Here is a 20,556-nt window from a genome sequence, read left to right as displayed (position 1 = left end):
GTCATTAGGGAAATGCAAATCAAAACTAAGAGATACAACATCACACCCATTAGGATGTCTATTATCAACAAATTAAAATTTAAAAAAAAAAAAAGTGTTGGCAAGAATATGGAGAGGGCTTCCCTTGTGGCGCAGTGATTGAGAGTCCGCCTGCCGATGCAGGGGACGCGGGTTCGTGCCCCGGTCTGGGAAGATCCCACATGCCGCAGAGCGGCTGGGCCCGTGAGCCATGGATGCTAGGCCTGCACGTCCGGAGCCTGTGCTCCACAATGGGAGAGGCCACAACAGTGAGCAGCCCGCGTACCGCAAAAAAAAAAAAAAAAAGAATATGGAGAAATTAGAATCCTTGTGTAGTGCTGGTGAAAATGTAAAATTGTGTAGTGCTGTGGAAAACAGTTTGGTAGTCACTCAAAGAGTATAACACAGAATTACCATATGATCCAGCAATTATACTCTTATGTTTATAGCCAAAAGAACTGAAAGCAGGAACTCAAACAGGTGTTTGTATACCCCATGCTCATAGCAGCATTACTGACAACAGTCAAGAGGTGGAAGCAACCCAAATGTTCACCAACAGATGAATGGACAAACAAAATGTGGTACAGACATACAAAGAAATGTAATTCAGCCTTAAAAAGGAATGAAATTCTGACACATGCTACAACGTGGATGAAGCTTGAGGATATTATGCTAAGTGAAATAAGCCAGTCACTTACATGAGGTATGCAGGAAAGGCAAACTGACAGAGATAGAAAATAGAATGGTGGTTGCAAGAGGCTGGGCATAAGAAGGAACAGGGAATTATCATTTAATGGGTATGGAGTTTCTGTTTGGGATGATGAAAAACTTCTGGAAGTGGATGGTGGTGATGTTGCACACCCTGTGAATGTACATAATGCCTCTGAACTGTACATTTAAAATGATTAAAATGATAAATACACAAATAAATTAAAACCCTGAAGTATAGTATAATTACAAAGTATTACCGTTTCCAGATTATTTGAATGTCGATGTGTATATTTTAACCCTCCCGTAAACAGTCTTAGGGATAAAAAATGAATACAATTGTGAAATTTAGAAAGAGACTTTTGGTTCTAGAAAAGATTGCAGATCATCTAATTTATTTTATAAATGAGGATACTAAGCGCAAACAGGGTAAGTTAAATTACTTATCCAAGGCCACATACAGGGTTATTGCCAGAGTATGGACTAGAATTTGAATTTATCATGTGCTAGTCCAGGTACTTTCCACCACACACTAGGCTATCTTACAGGTTTTGATGCTGTCTAAAACACTTAAGAATTTGATTTTGTACCATTTATCTTTTACAGGGAATAATGCTACAAAAAAACTGTCCTAGAGAGGAAAATACCATTACATTTTAAATGGTTGATTATTTTCTCAAGTATAACTAGAAGTTATATCCATATATATTTCTAATTAAATAAATATGAGAAAGTTATTTAAGTTAAAAAAACTACTTCAATCAATCAATATACTAATGATCAAAATTTCCTTAACACAGGAAAAATTTAAAGAGAAATGAGCTATCCTAAAAAATGTTCACACCTATTTACCTGAAAAAACTGAATGAATGCAAGTGACTTTTTGCTGAAGGTGCTCTAAGTCATTAATCATCAATAACCTTAATTGATAAGTGAATCTGTACTAACACTAAGCTATTAAGATTTGATCCAATTAACTTCTTTAAAATTTTGCCAAGTTACTAATGCAAGAAGCTGTTGCCAGCCATCAAGATGCCTATCATAAAAACATATTGTAAGAAAGACAAATACGGGTGTTAGATGATATCTAAATGTGGTTCAAAATTTTTACACTAAATTTTATGCTAAAGGCTCCAATGCTTTTACAGGTGTTCAGCTTGCTGTTACTTTAAAAATTTCAACTTCTTAATACAAAGGTTTGGGGCAGTGGAAAATAAAGACTTTCTCAGCCAGTAGAATACTTTCCTACTAGTATTAATAGTCAACCTCTAGTTTTGTTGCTCACCTCAATCTTCTGTCTTTCCTCTTCCATTTCAGTTATGTTACCTCTAGGGTAATTTAATGTACCTCTCATCTGGACACTCTACCTTCTAGTTTATATTACATTATTTGAGGGTCAACTTTCTATCACCATAGTTCTTTGAGGACATAGACCATGTCTTCACTTTAGTGTTCTATTCAGCATCTACTGCCCGGTGCCTTACCTCGTGCCTTGCTCAATAGGTGTATACTGAAAAAATTAACCTGATCCATGGTTCAAGAGTAGGACAAGGAGTCACAAAGACCAGAGGGTATGTAAAGACGTGGATTCCCATGCAGGCAATTTTTACTGCTTAACTATTAAACTCAGGAATAAATATAAAGCACTCACACAAAAGATAATTACCTACAATTTTGACAATTGTGAAGAAAATATAACATCACTTCATGCTTCTATACATTATAAACAGACGTTCATCTTAAAGTACTGTCTTCCCTTCACTGGACTCTGAAGGTTTTCCCAAGAGGACAAAATAAAGATCAAACCACTGAGGCTGAGAATTGTGTTGTATGCATTACAAGTCACTATCTACCCTCTAAGTGATGTGAGATAAAGCTGAAAATTAGCAAAATCAGGGGAGATGAAATAAATACAGAATTACTGGGATCCGTAAAGGTGTAAAAAACAAAGCAATTAAGTCTTAAAACTAGAATACTATAACATCATAAAACAGACTGTGTGATACTAGACAGTGAATGCATCACATATCACTAAAACAGCAACCTACAAGGTCAGTGGTATTACGAGTTGTTCTGGCTTGATGCCATAGAAACAAACTGGAAAAGTGGAAGGAAAAAGATACTATTTTAAACTAGTAGAAAGAAAGTACTATAATAAAAATTCATAGTTGAAAGATTAGAACCACGTAACATTTTAAGAAGTTCGAGAAAAAATATTTTATCTAATATAGGAATCAAAGGAAAACAGTATGTATGAAGTATGGTCATTTTACATTTAAAGGTGCGCTAGGTATATAAAACTAATACCTATAAAAAGGCTTTCATGCAGGAGAAGTAAAGCAATTCTCCCAGAGCAAAAGAAGCTGAATTATATTATGATAAATGAGATCCCAGTTCCCCAAACAAAACATTTTCATTCCTACAGTAAATGAAAACTATATTTAAAAATTATCCCCAATTATTCTTACTGGCTAACGCAGAAGTTAAAACCATTAGAGAAAACTGCTAGCTTTCTCCAGAACGTATAATTAGACATACGACAGTTATTATTTTATAAAGTGGTATTATACCATTTATACTGAATATATGGATCCAAAGCATAGGCTCAACCACTAAAAAATAAATTACATCAAAGCCGACTTCTGAAATATACACTGGCAATGGATGGTATAAATTGTAGGAATTCTGGAAGAAAGAATTGCTTAATGTAATCAAAATAAAAGGGACTCTCTTTGTCAAAATCTCTAATGAGAAAAGCCCTATATTCATTTGTGTAGCTTTTATAAGAGGAACAGAGGAAGAGAGTCATTGAGTTAACAACGCTGACATCTATCACAAGAACCTTTATCTTTTAAGATTCTCTACTTCTCTCATGCCTCCTTTTAATTAACTAAAAAAAGAAAGAAATGAAAAGAAATACCAGGGTGAGAAAAAACCTGTGACTCACCTGTAAATCAACGGCAAACACTGTGAGGGCTCCACTGGATATTCAGCAAGCTAGGGAAGGAGTTAAACTTCTCTCTCTCTTTTAAATACTGCTAAGCCTGTAAAAAGCCCACGTTCACCCTCTTTGGCCTACACTGAGGTTATCCTCTTGGTATTTTATAACTCTTCAGGTCTGTATTTATGCTGTCAGTGATGCATATAACCGTTTTATTAAGAACTTCAAGCTTGCCTTGCAGAGGGCTCAGAGCTGGGAGAATATGGATGAAGACGGTATCACAGTCCTCTAAGAGGAAAGGAAAGGGGGCAGGAGTGGGGGTGGGGAAAGGAGTCTGAAAATGTTGCTTTTTAGGGCACCCACCGTGTGCCAAGTAAGCACTACATTAAGCACTTTTTAAGCTGCAGTTGGTTACTATGCTAGATTGTCTGTGGTCAGTCTGGCACACACCACCACCCCCACCACCCTTGCTTACTCTGTCTAAGGGTGGAAACCACATTCCCCACAGTCCCCCTTCCCTGGAGAGTTCCATGTCTGTAACCTCATATTTGAAGCAGATAAGTAAAGTGAAGGCCATTTTTTCTCAGGAGGTCATGGGAGTCAGATGCTTGGCTTTTTCAGATGCTGTAGCCTTGCTGACCTTTCCATCAGCTCCCACTTCACAGTCCTGGCAGGCTTTGCAGACTTCCCCACAAACTCTCACTTTTCTACCCACTCACCAGTGATGTTCACGCTGAGGTCTTCACTGTCAAGTTCTCTGACCTAATGTCAGCTCCTACCACCTGCTTGGTGCTTCAGGATAGATATTTCATTGACAGTTTCTCTGATGTTCAGTAGAGCTCCTCTGACCTATGGTGACAGCTTTCTTGATATCCACGCCCTCAGCTATGCCAACAGTAGTATAAGGCCATAATTCTCCATAGAGTGACTTCCATTTTCCTGACCAAACTCTTAGTCACTAAGCTGCTGGAAGCATGAAGATACTGTGACTCTAGCCCAAGAAATACCAGGAACAACTACTAGTAATCTTGTCTAGAAAGGCAGCCTAATAAAGTAATTAAAGTATGGGCTCAGGAGCTAGCTAAATTTGATTCCTGTTTCTACCACTTTGAAGCTGTATGTCCTTATTAGATAGGTTACTTAAACTCTCTGCCTCAGTTTCTCATTTGTAAATGGCAATGATATTAGTTACTGCTTCACAGGGTAGCTACGACAATTGAATAAATATAAAATACACAGTAAATAACAGGTAAAGGTTAAACAGAAATATGCTTTTCAACCCTTTTTCTTCTTTAGACTTAGTCCTCCTATTTGTACCCAGTAATAAAAGAGAATAATGGCTACTGAGATGCTTAAATACTGGAGATGGGATATTTGTGAGCCAATCTAGGAAGATGTTACAAAGTCTTATCTCTGGAGCAGGAAACAACATGTGAAGAATTTTCTAAAACCAGATCATTCCTCTTTTATTTATTAATACTTGAATATTTCTATGTTTTTTGAACTATCTCCATACTGTTTTTCCATATGGCTCATTCTTCAATTTTTTTCTTATTTTTTTTGACAGATATACCTATAGAAATGTCAGATAATCAAAGTTCAAAATATGTGCCCTCATAATAAAGATAGATTCAAGGCATGTGAATTGGGTTGGAGAAGGGGAATGTTGGGAGAAAAGTTAAAGAAGACTTTAATTCTATTTTTAATTTATTAGAACAAAAAGTATTCACATATTACTTTTATAGTTAAAACTTAATTTAAAAATAATTCTAACATTCAGAATGATAAATTTCAAAAACATTGATAACTAACAATTAAATATGATAACATTAAAATGTGAAACAGAGAGAATCTCCATGTTTGTTTAAGAAGGGTATTTTCTGAAAGTATACTATTTTCATTCTTATACAGATAAATAGCTCTTTTACCCCATTTAAAAAAAAATATTAAATCTTTAGTGCTATAATTTTTTTCAAACAACTTTTCTGGCTAATCTTTTTATGATCTTTGGGTACAAATAATCTAGGAGAAAAAAGTAACACCGAGACTATTCACTTTGAAAAGCATCTATATCATATTAAATCAACTGTCTCAAAATATGCTGTATTCCTTCAGATTTCTATAAATCCTTATTAAGGAAATCAGAGTAGAATGAAATAAAAAATGACTTTCCTCAGTATCCAAATAATAAAAATATAGTAAGGTTTAACGAAGTGTTCTACTCCCATTGTACACGTTGGCCATGATAAATGGCAACTGCCTGTCAGCAGGAAAAAGTGGATGCCATTTTTCTAACAGCAGCCTTGTTTGGCATAAAAGCGGCACTGGAGCACAGAGACTGAGTCTATGGGCTCATCTCTCTTAACACTGATCAAACCAAGTGAAACAATCAAAAAGATATTTGTTGCTTAATCAAAAAAACCTGAGATGTGGTAAGCCAAATGTTTTAGGTAGATTTGGAGAGACTAGTTAGGAAAGAAAAAAAATAGTAAAGAAAACCACTATGTACTTCTCCAACTTCACTCTCAATGCGGAGCATACACTCTTTTTTTCCCACAGCAGGTTTCATAGTACTCAATTAGGTGGGAAAAAAAGCAAACCAAAACAGAGAACAGCAAAACAAACATATACTGGCAGTTCATACATACACATGCTGTCAGTGTACTTATTGATTTGCTGCTTCTAATTTTTTTTCTTTTTGTTTGATCTTTTTAAATACCAATTTCCTCGAGGTAAAATAACCTTCAAACATTTTATTAACTTCTACACTATTACACTGTAACTGACAAGATTAATGCCAATGCGCTTGCACAAGCTTGAAAAGGAAAATTGTTCACACCTAAATGAAAGTACAAAGAAAAGGAGTGTTAAATGTAATATTTAATGTGGATGAACTCAGTTACATGAGTTATAAGTGGATATATGCCTGGCTTCCCACAGATAACACTACGGTATGGAACGACACATGACCATTTTGGTATAAGATTAGAATATCACATTCCCAACTATGCTATCTAATGATCAAATGTTTTTATAACTACTCCATTTGTACCTCAACTAAATGCTCTTTTACAGACCTCAGAAAAGACACTAGTTCTTAATTCAGGCTGTCTGGGTTCAATTCCTATTCCACTTACTATCTGTAAGATCACAGGTAAATTACTTAAGGTTTCTGTGCCTCAGATTCATTTTGAGTAATATAGGAGTTATGAAAAGTTAAAAGTAACTTATTTTTTTAAAGAGGGAGTAGGGTGGAGGATTACTGCAGTATCTGGTATATGATCAGTCCTCAGCAAATGTTAGGTATTATTATTATTAAACCATCTTATATAAAAGTAAACTAATTCCCCACATCCACTTCTGACTTACCTACCTTTGAAAAATGTAATGAAGTAAAATACACAAAGGTCAAATAATAGGAAGAAATAGAGAATAATGGTTGGATTTATTAGCAATATAGATTTAAAAGATGTTAAATTAATAGTAGTAATATACCAGGATTTACTCAAATATTCCAACACGTGAATCCCTTCCTTCTCCCTTTCACTCCCTTACTACCACCATGATGTTATTTTTAAACATAAAGATATAAAGTATAAAAGGAGAGAAAGTAATAACAGATGGTAAGAAAAGATATTCAATAAAAATGGAACTTCAATCTATAGTAGCTCTCTGATCATTTTTTGTTTTTGATGATTCTTGGACAGTCCCACAGAGACAGACTTCAAAAAAACAGATTAAAGGGCTATATATACTTAATTATACTGCAAAGTCTGAATTTTTAAAAATAAAATTATTCTAACAGAATATCAATTCATATATCGCACAAGATGGATTTCTGAAACAAGATGAAATCATTTTTACTAGCATGAAATAACCCCAAACTACTTTTCTAAAAACTGTGCTATCACTATAACCCAAGGGAACATAACAAACTTAACAGAAATGGAAAGTTTTAGAAGAGATGATCATTTCAACAGTTTTACTGAGTGAGATATTACTTTGAAATGAGAAACTGAAGTTTAAGTTCTGTCATGAATCCCCTATGTCACAAGGGTAAAATTTTCTTGAAAATTCAGATAGAATACTATGACTACTGTGAAATGAACTATATTTTGATGAATAATGGCCGGAAAAACAAAAAACTAGCAAAAGCAAAAATACTATTAGAAAGAATTTAAGGATGGAATATCCCAAAATGTAACATATGTACTAAAATAAAAGGTGTAAGTAGGAAGATACTAGGAACAACAATTAAAAAATTAAAGGAAGAGATAAATCAGTTATTTATTGTGAAAGGTACTTGACTAGACAAATTATTATTAGGCAGTAATATACTTGAATTCCCATAATTAACAGAGTGCTAAGAAAAGAAACTTTAAAATGTTAATACAACTCAAACAAAAATGACCAATAAAAAATTAAGGTAGGGACTTCCTTAGTGGTGCAGTGGTTAAGAATCCACCTGCCAATGCAGGGGACATGGGTTTGAGCCCTGGTCTGGGAAGATCCCACATGAAGCGGAACAGCTAAGCCCGTGTGCCACAACTACTGAGCCTGCGCTCTGGAGCCTGCGAGCCACAACTACTGAGCCTGCGAGCCACAATTACTGAAGCCCAGTGCCTAGAGCCTGTGCTCTGCAACAAGAGAAGGCACCGCAGTGAGAAGCCTGTGTACTGCAACGAAGAGTAGACCCCACTCACTGCAACTAGAGAAAGGCCACGGGCAGCAACGATGACCCAATGCAGCCAAAACAAAAAATAAATAAATAAATTTAATAAAAAAAAAATTAAGGTAACAATAGAAACTCAGCCAAGATCAAGATCAAGAGACTGATCATTCTCTTCTACATCTCTCAATTCTTAAGTTCCTCAGTCTGTTACCTGACCAACTGAATATGCTTATCACAAGTTTTCTGAACTGCTGTACAGACTGATGGAGCAAAGGCAGAGAAGAATGAAAAGAGTAAGAGTAATAATCATAAATGTTATCCAGAGAGTTACTTTCAGACTTTAGTCTGCATAAGACTAACACCTAAGATATCTGCTTAGCCCAACCCCCTAATTCTAATTCATTAGCTCTAGGATGAATCCAAAGTCTACATTTCAACAAACACCCCAGGTGATCCTGATGCAAGGAATCTGTGGCCTCTAGAATACCATTTCCAAAGATGGTACCTCATGGTGCTCTATGCCACAATAAAATATTATCTTGAAAAAAAGTGCTCTTTGATAAAATAAGTTAGGAAAAAGGATAAATAAGGAAAAGTAATCATTTTTCTAAACATTAGTATTTCTCAAAGCTTCAATATGCATTTGAATTCCCCCCAAAGAAAAAATAACCATACTATATTTCCTAAAATTACTGGGCATAGAATCCTTTCTCGTCTTTTACCTACCAACATCTACAAAACTTTAACACAAGAAAACTAGAGACAAAGAATAAGATGAGAGGAATTGGACTAAATTAGAAAATTTAAAAGCTTCCTTGTAATTCTAGGCTGGAAAAGCAGACAGGTAAATTAGAAAAAAAAAACCAGAATCCTCATTTATCTTAAGTAATACTAAACTATGGGCACATAAATATCACTATAATATGTACAAAATTCCCCTCTATATGATAACTCCAAAGTTAAAAAATGATAGTACTGTTCCTAAGGATTTCTGTAAACAATAAACTAGAAAAAATGTTTCATAAGAGGATAATTTTGTAGACATAAGAAGTTTTTCTCTAAGATTTTAAGAATAGCTTCAGATAGTAGCAACAAACAGTTATAGAAAATATTTTAGAAATAGAAACAAACAGGCTTATTTAAAGAAGGAAAATTCTCTCTAGTTCATCTGTAAACCAAATATATTTGTGAAGTCTAAAAAATGTTTTAAAGTAGTAGAAATTATAGATAAAACTATTTCAAGTTGATCCATTTAGAGCACTCAAAATTAACTACTTCAATTATCTAAAAGATAAAAATTCCCAGATTTGCCTCTTTGATTTCAAATGAGTCCATAACACAAAACTGAATGAAATAATCTAAGTGATTTCTCTTAAACAAAATCTTTTAAGTGATTATATTGTAATATAGACTACAGATTAAAAAAAACTTTTGAGAAAACTGTTAGTTTAAGGAAAAAAAATTAAGACTCTCTCAAACCAAACAGATAAAACGAATGATGATAACTAACCCTAAATACATATTTACATCTCCCTCAGGGGAAGGCAGATTTTTTAAATGCGCCTGCCTTGGCTCAAGGTAAAAAGGTGAAAAATGTCTCCCCTTAGAATTCATAACTGCAAGCCACCCCTCATGGGTTTGGAGTAGAAATTAACACTACTCATGTAATGGAAGAGACACACATGCTAAACTTTTATTTAAAATGGTCTTAGGTTGGTAGAGCTCCCAGGCACCTGGTAATAACTCTGACCTCAAAGAATTTTCAATGAGAAATAGGCTAACAACCTGATAGAAAAGCTGAATAAGACTTGCACATACATATCCTAGAAGAGGAAATACAACTGACCAAAAATATATAAATACATGCTCTAAGTCATCTAAGTGTTGAGGGAAATGCAAAATAAAATGTCCATGTACTATTTTACATGTATCACACTGGAAAGCATTAAAACATTGGACAAAACATGTTTGGGAGCAAAACTTATACCACTTATTCATTACTGGTATAAGTGTAAACTGGTTTGGAAAATATTGGAATTACCTAGCAAAACTGAAGATGCAGATATCCTATAACTAAGCAAATCCATGCCTTGCTATATACCCTAACTCCCTGTTACCATGCTGCAGGAGACATTTAGAAAGATATTTAAAAATGAGTTGTTTATAAAAGTAAAAAGATGGAGACAACAAAACTGCCAAACTATAGAACGAAAGATAAATTAATAATGATCTATTGTTTCAATAAAAAACTACATATTAGTGAAAATAAATGAACTACAATTACACAGATCAGCATGTGTGAATCAAATCAAGATAACATTGGTCAAAGTATCAAATAACAGGAAAAAAGTCTGACTCCATTTATATGAAGTTCAAACGCTGAAAAACTATGTATTATTTATGAATACATATATACATACTTATCAATACGTATAAAAAAAGGAGTGAATGAAAAATACAAAGTTGAGAAACGTGGTGACCTCTGGGCTAGATGGATGGTGAAGTGAGTACTGATGGATTCAAAGGTGACTTCAAAGGCTTTGGTAATATTCTATTTTTGAAGTGGGTTTGTGAACACAATGGGCCTTCATTATTATTATGCTTTATGTTGAACATAAAAACTGTACATTCTCATGTATGATTGCTATATTTCATAATATAAAATAAACTTTTAAGAATAACCAATAGCAATATACATGTTTCTTTCATTGGCTACTGAGTATATGTTTACTCCTTTGTCTTTCTCACCCCTTAAATTCTGACCTCAGAATTTTGTAATGTTTATGATAACTAGGGAATAAATTACCGTGTTTCTTATTGGAATCTTCTTGGGTTCTGGAGGCATATCCTGTGGAACAAATTTCACTGGTTCCTTAATCTGCCTCCTTGATCGTTTGGTCCCATCTGGTAAGGTTTCCATGGCCATGTCTGCTTCCATGTCACTGCTCCCTGCCTGGTCACATTCTGAACACTGCCTACATAAAGAAAAAAATATAAGTTCATACATTTATTTTTACCTTCCAGCATTAGCTATGTTTTCTATAAATACAAAATTCAGGTATATGTTTAGAATATATGAAAATATACACAGGAACATGTGACCATAGAGTATACAATGATTATACATACAGAAAAGCACATACATTCTTGTAAGAGAAACAAAAATAAGTATAATGTATCAAGCAATTCCATGTATCCCTAATAAGTATAATAAAAACACATGTAATACTGCTACATGTTTAAGTGAACCAACATAAGAAGCCCAGATAGTTTCCATCAGGAAATCATGATTTTTCCTCAAGTGACATATACTGTGACACCAGAAAATCAAAGTATTCATTGACCCTGACTCTACGTCTTGTCACAGCTATAATATCCTTGAATCTTAATTAATAGCAAGCTGTACTGAATATACCAACTAAGGAAGTTCTGTAAAAACAGACTCTCAGAAGTGAACAAAAATAAATGGATCATTTTGGTTGGTGGCCTTTACTACGTATAAAAGAAAATATATAAATTTATTTATGAAAAGAATGTATTAAAGTAGCATTTTTAGGGCTTCCCTGGTGGCACAGTGGTTAAGAACCTGCCTGCCAATGCAGGGGACACGGGTTCATGCCCTGGTCCGGGAAGATCCCACATGCCACAAAGCAGTTAGGCCTGTGAGCTACAACTACTGAGCCTGCAAGCCACAGCTACCGAGCCCATGTGCCACAACTACCAAAGCCCGCACACCTCAAGCCCGTGCTCCACAACAAGAGAAGCCACCGCAATGAGAAGCCCGCGCACCACAACTAAGAGCAGCCCCCGCTCGCCGCCAACTAGAGAAAGCCCGTGCACAGTAACGAAGACCCAACGCAGCCAAAAATAAGCAAATAAGTTAATTAATTAACTTTAAAAAGTAGCGTTTTTAAAAATATGGGGGGAAGATGGAAGAATAGAAAGCAATAGGAATCTGAATCTCAACCTAGACAACAATTGCATTAGCAGAGTCTGCCTGACTTATCTATTTTGGAACTCTGGAGTCTACTGAAGGCTTGCAACTTCCAGGGAAAGGCTGGCACAGGTAAATTACAGTTAATTTTGGTCAATTTCAGCTCTTAGTACAGTAGTAGCTACCTATCCCCCATCCTAAGCCACATGGCAGGCAGCTGTGCACATGTTCCTGCAGCAGCATGTCACAGCTTTTAGGAGCCAGGTTGGACAAAATGAACCCTGTCCTCCAAATATTGGGGATATGTGCTCTGATCACTGATTGCTGCTTCTCATCACATGATGGCAGACAAAGAGGTGGGTGACCCCTCCTATTATTGCAAACCCCACCCGTTGGTCCAAAGTGACTTCCAGGACTTAGCAGACTGGTACCCTTTACCCCCAACCTTCATGTTTCTTTTTCCCCTTTTGGGAACCAGACATTAAAGACTAGGACCTTCAAAAGAAAATGCATATATGGGAAAAAATTTTAAATGACCACACTTGCCCAGGGAAAGGCTCAGAAAAGACATGAGAAAACCACAAGTTTACACTTCAGGCTGTTACCCAGCACAAAGACAGCCCGCTACAATAAAAACAAACAAGCAAATAAATAACAAAACACAGCAAGCCCTGCAGATGGAGGAGAACCTCATTTCCAGGAAAATGGACATCTCATTTCCATTATTTCCATTGTTTCCCCTCTGTTTCTCATTTCGTAACTATAACCTTTGTCAGTACATTCTCCAACTTCTCATGCTCATTCTCACCCCCACCAAAAGTAATACATTTAGGTGACAGAGAAACTTGCTTTAGAGCACGTCAGATAACAGAAATATTATGCTCTGAAAACCACAAAACACTGAACAACTCAGAAAAATCTAAACAAAATGTAACTGCCAAACAGAAATTTATCTATTCCTATTTCAAGACAACTGCCACATGATACTTGCAGTACAAAAAGCCAACACAGATGAAAACACTACCTGCAACTCTTTCAGCAATCTTTTAAACTCTATAGTCCTCATCTTTTTTTTGTTTTGTTTTTTTTGACATGGACCATTTCTACAGTCTTTATTGAATTTTTACAATATTGTTTCTGGTTTGTTTTTTTTTGTTTTTGTTTGACATGGACCATTTCTAAAGTCTTTATTGAATTTGTTACAATATTGTTTGTTTTATGTTTTGGTTTTTTGGCCACAAGGCATGTGGGATCTTAGCTCCATGACCAGGGATCGAACCCGCCCCTGCATTGGAAGGCGATGTCTTAACCACTGGACCGCCAGGGAAGTCCCTATAGTCCTCATCTTATAAATAGCCTTTAAGATATGAAAAAGCATCTCTGCTACATTAACCGGTACACAAGAGCCTAAGAAATAATAACTGAGGATAAAGCCATGGCCTGTCCAATTCCATGGAATTACATATATTGGGGGGAAAGTCATAATTATCCCTCATAATATCAAAACACATAACTGCCTTCTTTTAGTAATCCACTAAAAAATAAATTAATTTAAAAAATAGAAAAAAAATAATCCACTAAGCTGCTATTATCTATGAATTTAGCTAAACTCACCTTAATCCTGTATATTTTTACTTAATATATTCTATTAGGGAAGAGAATGTATAAAATCTATAATTCCTATGCATAGTACTAAAGGTAACCTTAAGTAATCAAAAATTCCATTAATTAAAAATGGATTTTTAAGTATAAATAATGAAAATTCAGGTAAGGAATTTATGCCAAAGCACTACCTTCATACTGAAATACTAAGAGATTTTCCTCAATTTGCTGTACCTTCTTGATCCCCAGCACCCTACACTGTAACTTATGTTCATAATAATTACCTAAGGAGGTTTTAAAAATCTTAATTACTAAAGTAAAATAATTTTTATTGTATAATGCTAAAACAAGGAAGAATGCTAATTTAATCTTTAGAAAATATAATTTGCATCAAAGAAAAAAAGATTTTATGAATTTTTAAACATAATAAATCCAGTAACACTCTATTTCCCAAATATTATAAATAATTTATGATTTACTTTTTTTTCCTTTATAAATTACCTCTTTCAGTCTTCAAAGATTTCACACCATAGTTTTTTTTTCTTATTTCTAAGCCTTTTCCCATGCTTTCCCCACTTTTTAGAGGGAAATCTTCAAAGGTGCCTATAGAAAACTACGTCAGGGAAATACAAATCAAAACTACAATGAGATATCACCTCAAACCTGTTAGAATGACTGTCATAAAAAAGACAAGGGATAACAAGTGCTGCCGAGGATATGGAAAAAAGGGAAACCTCATGTACTGTTGGGAATGTAAACTGGTACAGCCACTCTGAAAAGCAGTGTGGAGATTCCTCAAAAAATTAAAAATGGAACTATCATATGAGCAATTCCACTTCTGGGTATTTATCCAAAGCAAATGAAATCACTATCTTGAAAAGATATCTGCACTCCCATATTCACTGCATCATTATTTACAATAGCCAAGGCATGGAAACAACCTGTGTCCATCAACAGATAAACGGATAAAGAAAATGTGGTCTATATATACAATAGAGTATTATTCAGCCATAAAAAAGAAGAAAATCCTGGCATTTGCAACAACATGGATGGACTTTGAGGACATTATGTTAAATGAAATAAGTCCAAGGCAAATACTGTATAATCTCACTTATATGTGAAATATTAAAAACAAAAACAAACTCACAGAGAATGGACAGGTGGTTGCCAGAGGCAAGCGGAGGGAGTGGGCAAAATGGGTAAAGGTGGTCAAAAGGGACAGACTTCCAGTTACAAAATAAATAAGTCCTGAGATGTAATGTACAGTATGGTTACTACAGTTAATAATACTACACTGTATGTTTGAAAGTTGCTAAAAAAGTAGATCTTAAAAGTTCTCATCACAAGAAAAAAAAAATTGTTTGGTGATGGATGTCAACTAAACTTAATCTGGTAATTACTTCACAATATATCTATATCAAATCATTATGTTGTACACCTAAAACTAATAAAATGTTAAATGTCAATTATATCTCAATTAAAAAAAAGAGTTAATGGGAGAAAGGGAAGACAAATTATGAAGAAAAACATGGAAAAAACTACTTGCAAAATTCTTCATAGAAGAGTTTGTGCTACATATTTTCTTTTTGTCTTAAAAGAATAAAAGTATATCCAGAGAAAAAAAGGATAAAAGAAAAAATGATTTTATGAATTTTAAACGTAATAAATCTAGTAACGCTCTATTTCCCAAATATTATAAATAATTTATGATTTACTTTTTTTTCCTTTACAAATTACCTCTTTCAGTCTTCAAAGATTTCACACCACAGTTTTTTTCATGGATAGACCTTGAGGACATTATGCTGAGTAATATTTTTTAAGTAATATTACTCAATTCTCTGTCAAGTCATACTCTTCATAATATTCTTTAAATAATTAGAAAATGCAAGACAAATTCTGATCAGATGGGTGGTGGAAACATAAGATTAGTACCCCAAAATTAAAATAAGTATTTACTATTTGAACTACTCTAACGAATCAAACCCTATTTATTTATACCTTACCAGGCTTGTCTTAGAAAGAATGTAAGGTTGTGTTCAAAATTATATATTTTAAAAAGCAAACCAAGATAACATAAACTAAAAGTGAAACAAAATACATTTCAAACACTGGGAGTAGGTATAAACAAAACAGAGCCTAGATTACACCTTTACTAGTCCCTCTACCCCCTGCCAAATGCCTCACCCACCCAATATTCTTCTTCATCTGATTTGCCCATCTCTAATCTAACCTAAGAAGTCCTTGGGTTTTCCCCTCTCCTCCTCCTGGTCAGCTCAGCATTACTGGAGAAAAATCAATTAATCACACTTACTAAACAAATTCACTGAACATTCTTGCTATATAGCCTCAGCAAGTCAGTTATCTCTGATTTTTTTCCCACAGTACCTGGTGCAAACTATTTCCTCTCTTCTCAAGCCCCCATTATCATCATCCCAGGTCCTTTCCCCTCTCAAGACTACTTCTATTTCACTGAAAAGTCTATCTAACATGAACTCACTCAAGTTCCCTATTCTCCACCAATAACTACTTCTGTAGCTTTAACCATCTCTTCTTTCCTGTCACATGTCTTAACTCAGTCCAGCATAGCGCTGTGAACTATTGTGGAATGGACCAAACAGAAAGCATCCAGATCTAGAACCAATATCTTCAGGAAAGCAGTGCTGATACTGGAAGAAAGAGCTGGATAGAATAGTCCAGCTTAGACTGGACTATTTGCTTAGAATAGTAGACTGGACTATTGACTGGACTAGTTGCTTAGAATAGTCTATCAAGCAGAATATGGTATTTGAGAAGTAAAGCAACATACTGCATAGTAATTCTAGCTGGCAGCAAACATAAGGGGGATATAGCAGTAAGGGTGTTAACACAGGCTTGCATAGCATAAAGATAGCAAAAGCAGAAACTGGTGACATCAGAAATGTATACCAGTGGGCTCTGTAGAAATTTAAGCCCCAAACTAGGGCTTAGTCATGAAATAAGGACCCAGTAACAGGACCTCTTTCCCTAAGTAAAAGACTGAAAACTAAGGTAGAGATTAAAGCAGAAATTAGGCAACGGTGTGATGGTAAATATGGGCAAAAGTCCTAATTTGTAGCTTTTGCCAATTTCTGTGATAGGAATACTCCTACCTGTGGTCAATTTCAAGCTATCGTGCACAGAATGAGGAAAAGATGTAGTAGCACACCATTACACAGTTTTTCTAACATATATATATATACACACAATAGATTTAAATAAACTAAAAAGCATAGTTAATGGTAAAGTATGTAGGAGGTGAAGTTTTTTTTAGTATTTATCATCTTTAATATAATTTCAAAAATAAACTGGAAATGTTGAAAAGCAAAAAGTAAAAACTGCCTCCCACATTTGAGAGCATTGAAGAAAAAAATATTCTCCAAAAATTACTCCAAAAGTAATACATCCAATTAATTGCTAAGCAAAGCTAAGTTGACTTTAGAGGCCAAAGGAAATTTGATGACTAGAAGCTACAAGGTAGTGAAGACTTCACTTTGCTGCAATATTAGCTTCTACTTTTACTTTAAAACATTGCAACTAATGCATAGAACCCTAAGTAATTTAGGTTCTCTGGGGGGAGCTTTCACTAAAACATCCCAGGCTATGCACTTTCATCTGATATTCTTCCAGAAACTCTTACACACTGGAAAACAAAGCTCTGCAAGCACAGTGGGATTAGACAAATTAATAACCTCATTTAAGAAGAGAAATGCATATCTACACTTCCAAGATCATGACAAAGCTTCCTGGCCCTGGAGACTACCAAACTGGCTTTCAATTTAGAAACCCACATAGGATGTTTATTAACACTGCAGGCATTCTAATAAGTGACAGCAAGTTTCTCTTAAATTCTGCTTTCAAAATCACACACGTATCAAAACTAATACATTCCACTATACTTGAAAAAGAGTTGATCAGTATGACTAGCTCAAGACAAACTGATAAAAGAACACTATGAAAAAGCAACCATGTGAAAATGGTGAAAGAATGTGAGCTTCTTAATAAAATGAACAGAGGTAGGTTTATGAAATAAAACAATGAGGTCAGAAAACTTGCTTTAATGTGTTTGAAGAATACACACCTTTTTGTATAGATTACCATTTAAAAAGCTGGGGTCCAGTCTTTTCCAAAACTAGAATTTGTATAAAGTTTGTATAAAAAGAATAGTCATGTTCATTCCTAAGCTTTCCGTGGCCTATATTCTTCCTGTATGGAATCAATCTATTAGAATTTGAACATCTGTCTCTTGCTTGGACTACAATTAAGCATAAAACTTATAAATATCATAAGCTTTTATCAAACATCTGTAGTGATTCAACATGCCTAAGTTAATGAAAAAATAATTCAGAAACATATGTCAAATGTTTCTAGATTTGCAAAGAATGGCTGAACTTAAATATACAACTAGCACAAATGACAAGTACCAGAAGTAAAGCCTTCGGTGACACTAATTTAGAAATAAAATACTAAATTACAAATAAAAGCATGAATATGGAGGCAAATTCTTGATAAATTCATTCAATTTCAAAACAAAATTAAAGCATTTTAAAAAATGTATAATAAAGCAAGAGAATTATAAACAGAATTCATGCTTTAAGAAACCATTGCTAAGATACCAAAATAGCCTCAATTAACTTAAAATTCATTTATCAAAAAACTGCTACATCTTTATTCATATAATGCTATAATAAATATTTACGTCTGAAATGTTCTCACCACAAAAAAATGGTAACTATGTGAGGTGATGACTATGCTAATTAGCTTGATTGTGGTGATTATTTCATAATGTATACATATATATATCAAATCATTAGGTTGTAAAACTTAAAACTACAATTTTTTTTAACATCTTTATTGGAGTATAATTGCTTTACAATGGTGTGTTAGTTTCTGCTTTATAACAAAGTGAATCAGTTATACATATGTTCCCATATCTCTTCCCTCTTCGTCTCCCTCCCTCCCACCCTCCCTATCCCACCCCTCTAGGTGGTCACAGAGCACCGAGCTGATCTCCCTGTGCTATGCGGCTGCTTCCCACTAGCTATCTGTTTTACATTTGGTAGTGTATATCTGTCCATGCCACTCTCTCAGTTTGTCACAGCTTACCCTTCCTCCTCCCCATATCCTCAAGTCCATTATCTAGTAGGTCTGTGTCTTTATTCCCGTCTTGCCCCTAGGTTCTTCATGACCATTTTTTTTTTCTTAGATTCAATATATATGTGTTAGCATATGGTATTTGTTTTTCTCTTTCTGACTTACTTCACTCTGTATGACAGACTCTAGGTCCATCCACCTCACTACAAATAACTCAATTTCATTTCTTTTTATGGCGGAGTAATATTCCATTGTATATATGTGCCACATCTTCTTTATCCATTCATCTGTTGATGGACACTTAGGTTGCTTCCATGACCTGTTCATTGTAAATAGAGCTGCAATGAACATTGTGGTACATGACTCTTTTTGAATTATGGTTTTCTCAGGGTATATGCCCAGTAGTGGGATTGCTGGGTCATATGGGAGTTCTATTTTTAGTTTTTTAAGGAAGCTCCATACTGTTCTCCATAGTGGCTGTATCAATTTACATTCCCACCAACAGGGCAAGAGTGTTCCCTTTTCTCCACACCCTCTCCAGCATTTACTGTTTCTAGACTTTTTGATGATGGCCATTCTGACCGGTGTGAGATGATATCACATTGTAGTTTTGATTTGCATTTCTCTAATGATTAATGATGTTGAGCATTCTTTCATGTGTTTGTTGGCAATCTGTATATCTTCTTTGGAGAAATGTCTATTTAGGTCTTCTGCCCATTTTTGGATTGGGTTGTTTGTTTTTTTGATATTTTGCTGCATGAGCTGCTTGTATATTTTGGAGATTAATCCTTTGTCAGTTGATTCATTTGCAAATGTTTTCTCCCATTCTGAGGGTTGTCTCTTTTCATCTTGTTTATGGTTTCCTTTGCTGTGCAAAAGCTTTTAAGTTTCATTAGGTCCCATTTGTTTATTTTTAAAACTACACAATTTTTAACTGTCAATTATATCTCAATAAAATTGGAAAAAATTATAAAAATATCAATTAAAAATTTACTGAAAACTTTATATGAAGCAATATGATATAACACTTACACTGTTGAAACTAAGAGCAAAGCAGTTCTAACATCTAAATCCTCTCCATTTTACTTACCAATAACTGTTTTTGGTCTTTCTTGGCATCCTTGTAAGAGGAGGGTCCAGACATCCAAGATGGTAATGGAGTTTACAGGTATCACACAATAAAAGAAGATGCTGATCGTGGTTCTTCTTACAAATTCCACAACTTTGAATAAAGGCAGCAAATAAAGGATTAGAATAATTATCATCACAGTGAACAGTTAACTTACAGCATATTTTTAAAATTTCAAAATTTCACCATATTAACTTTTCTTTTATTGAAATGAAATATTTTTTCATAACATGTCTTTTTATAATGTCAATAATTATTAGTTCTATATACTTTTGAGAATGTAGAAAATATTGTAAATATTGCTGGTGTCATACTTTTCAGAGAAGGGCATATGTTAGATACTTATGTTAACGTTGTCTTTATCTTAATTTTAATTATCACTTTAAAACCCATTTAACATTAGACCAATTTTTTTCTAGAAACAATTTATTAAACAAAAAAAT

The 20,556-nt window shown here is 34.4% G+C and overlaps 1 protein-coding gene across 8 annotated transcripts in view; it reads right to left on the bottom strand.

Annotated features, from left to right (window-relative positions):
- PHF14 (PHD finger protein 14) overlaps nt 1-20,556 on the bottom strand; it is a 198,273-nt gene that overhangs the window by 120,597 nt on the left and 57,120 nt on the right. For all 8 annotated transcript variants that reach the window (XR_003432009.1, XR_003432010.1, XM_027102544.1 and 5 more), the window contains exons 13-14: nt 20,075-20,206; nt 11,146-11,314 (exon numbers count right to left, since the gene is read on the bottom strand). Coding sequence is in view for 6 of the 8 variants with exons in the window: in XM_027102544.1 (XP_026958345.1) it covers nt 11,146-11,314; nt 20,075-20,206 (301 nt within the window). In the remaining 2 variants the exon portion in view is untranslated. The remainder of the gene's footprint in view (nt 1-11,145; nt 11,315-20,074; nt 20,207-20,556) is intronic.

Source organism: Aethalodelphis obliquidens, unplaced genomic scaffold, assembly GCF_003676395.1.
Source record: "Aethalodelphis obliquidens isolate GAN/ISIS:26980383/991018 unplaced genomic scaffold, ASM367639v1 scaffold5, whole genome shotgun sequence".
In the NCBI taxonomy this organism is placed as follows: domain Eukaryota; kingdom Metazoa; phylum Chordata; class Mammalia; order Artiodactyla; family Delphinidae; genus Aethalodelphis; species Aethalodelphis obliquidens.
This window is presented reverse-complemented; position numbering and strand designations above follow the sequence as displayed.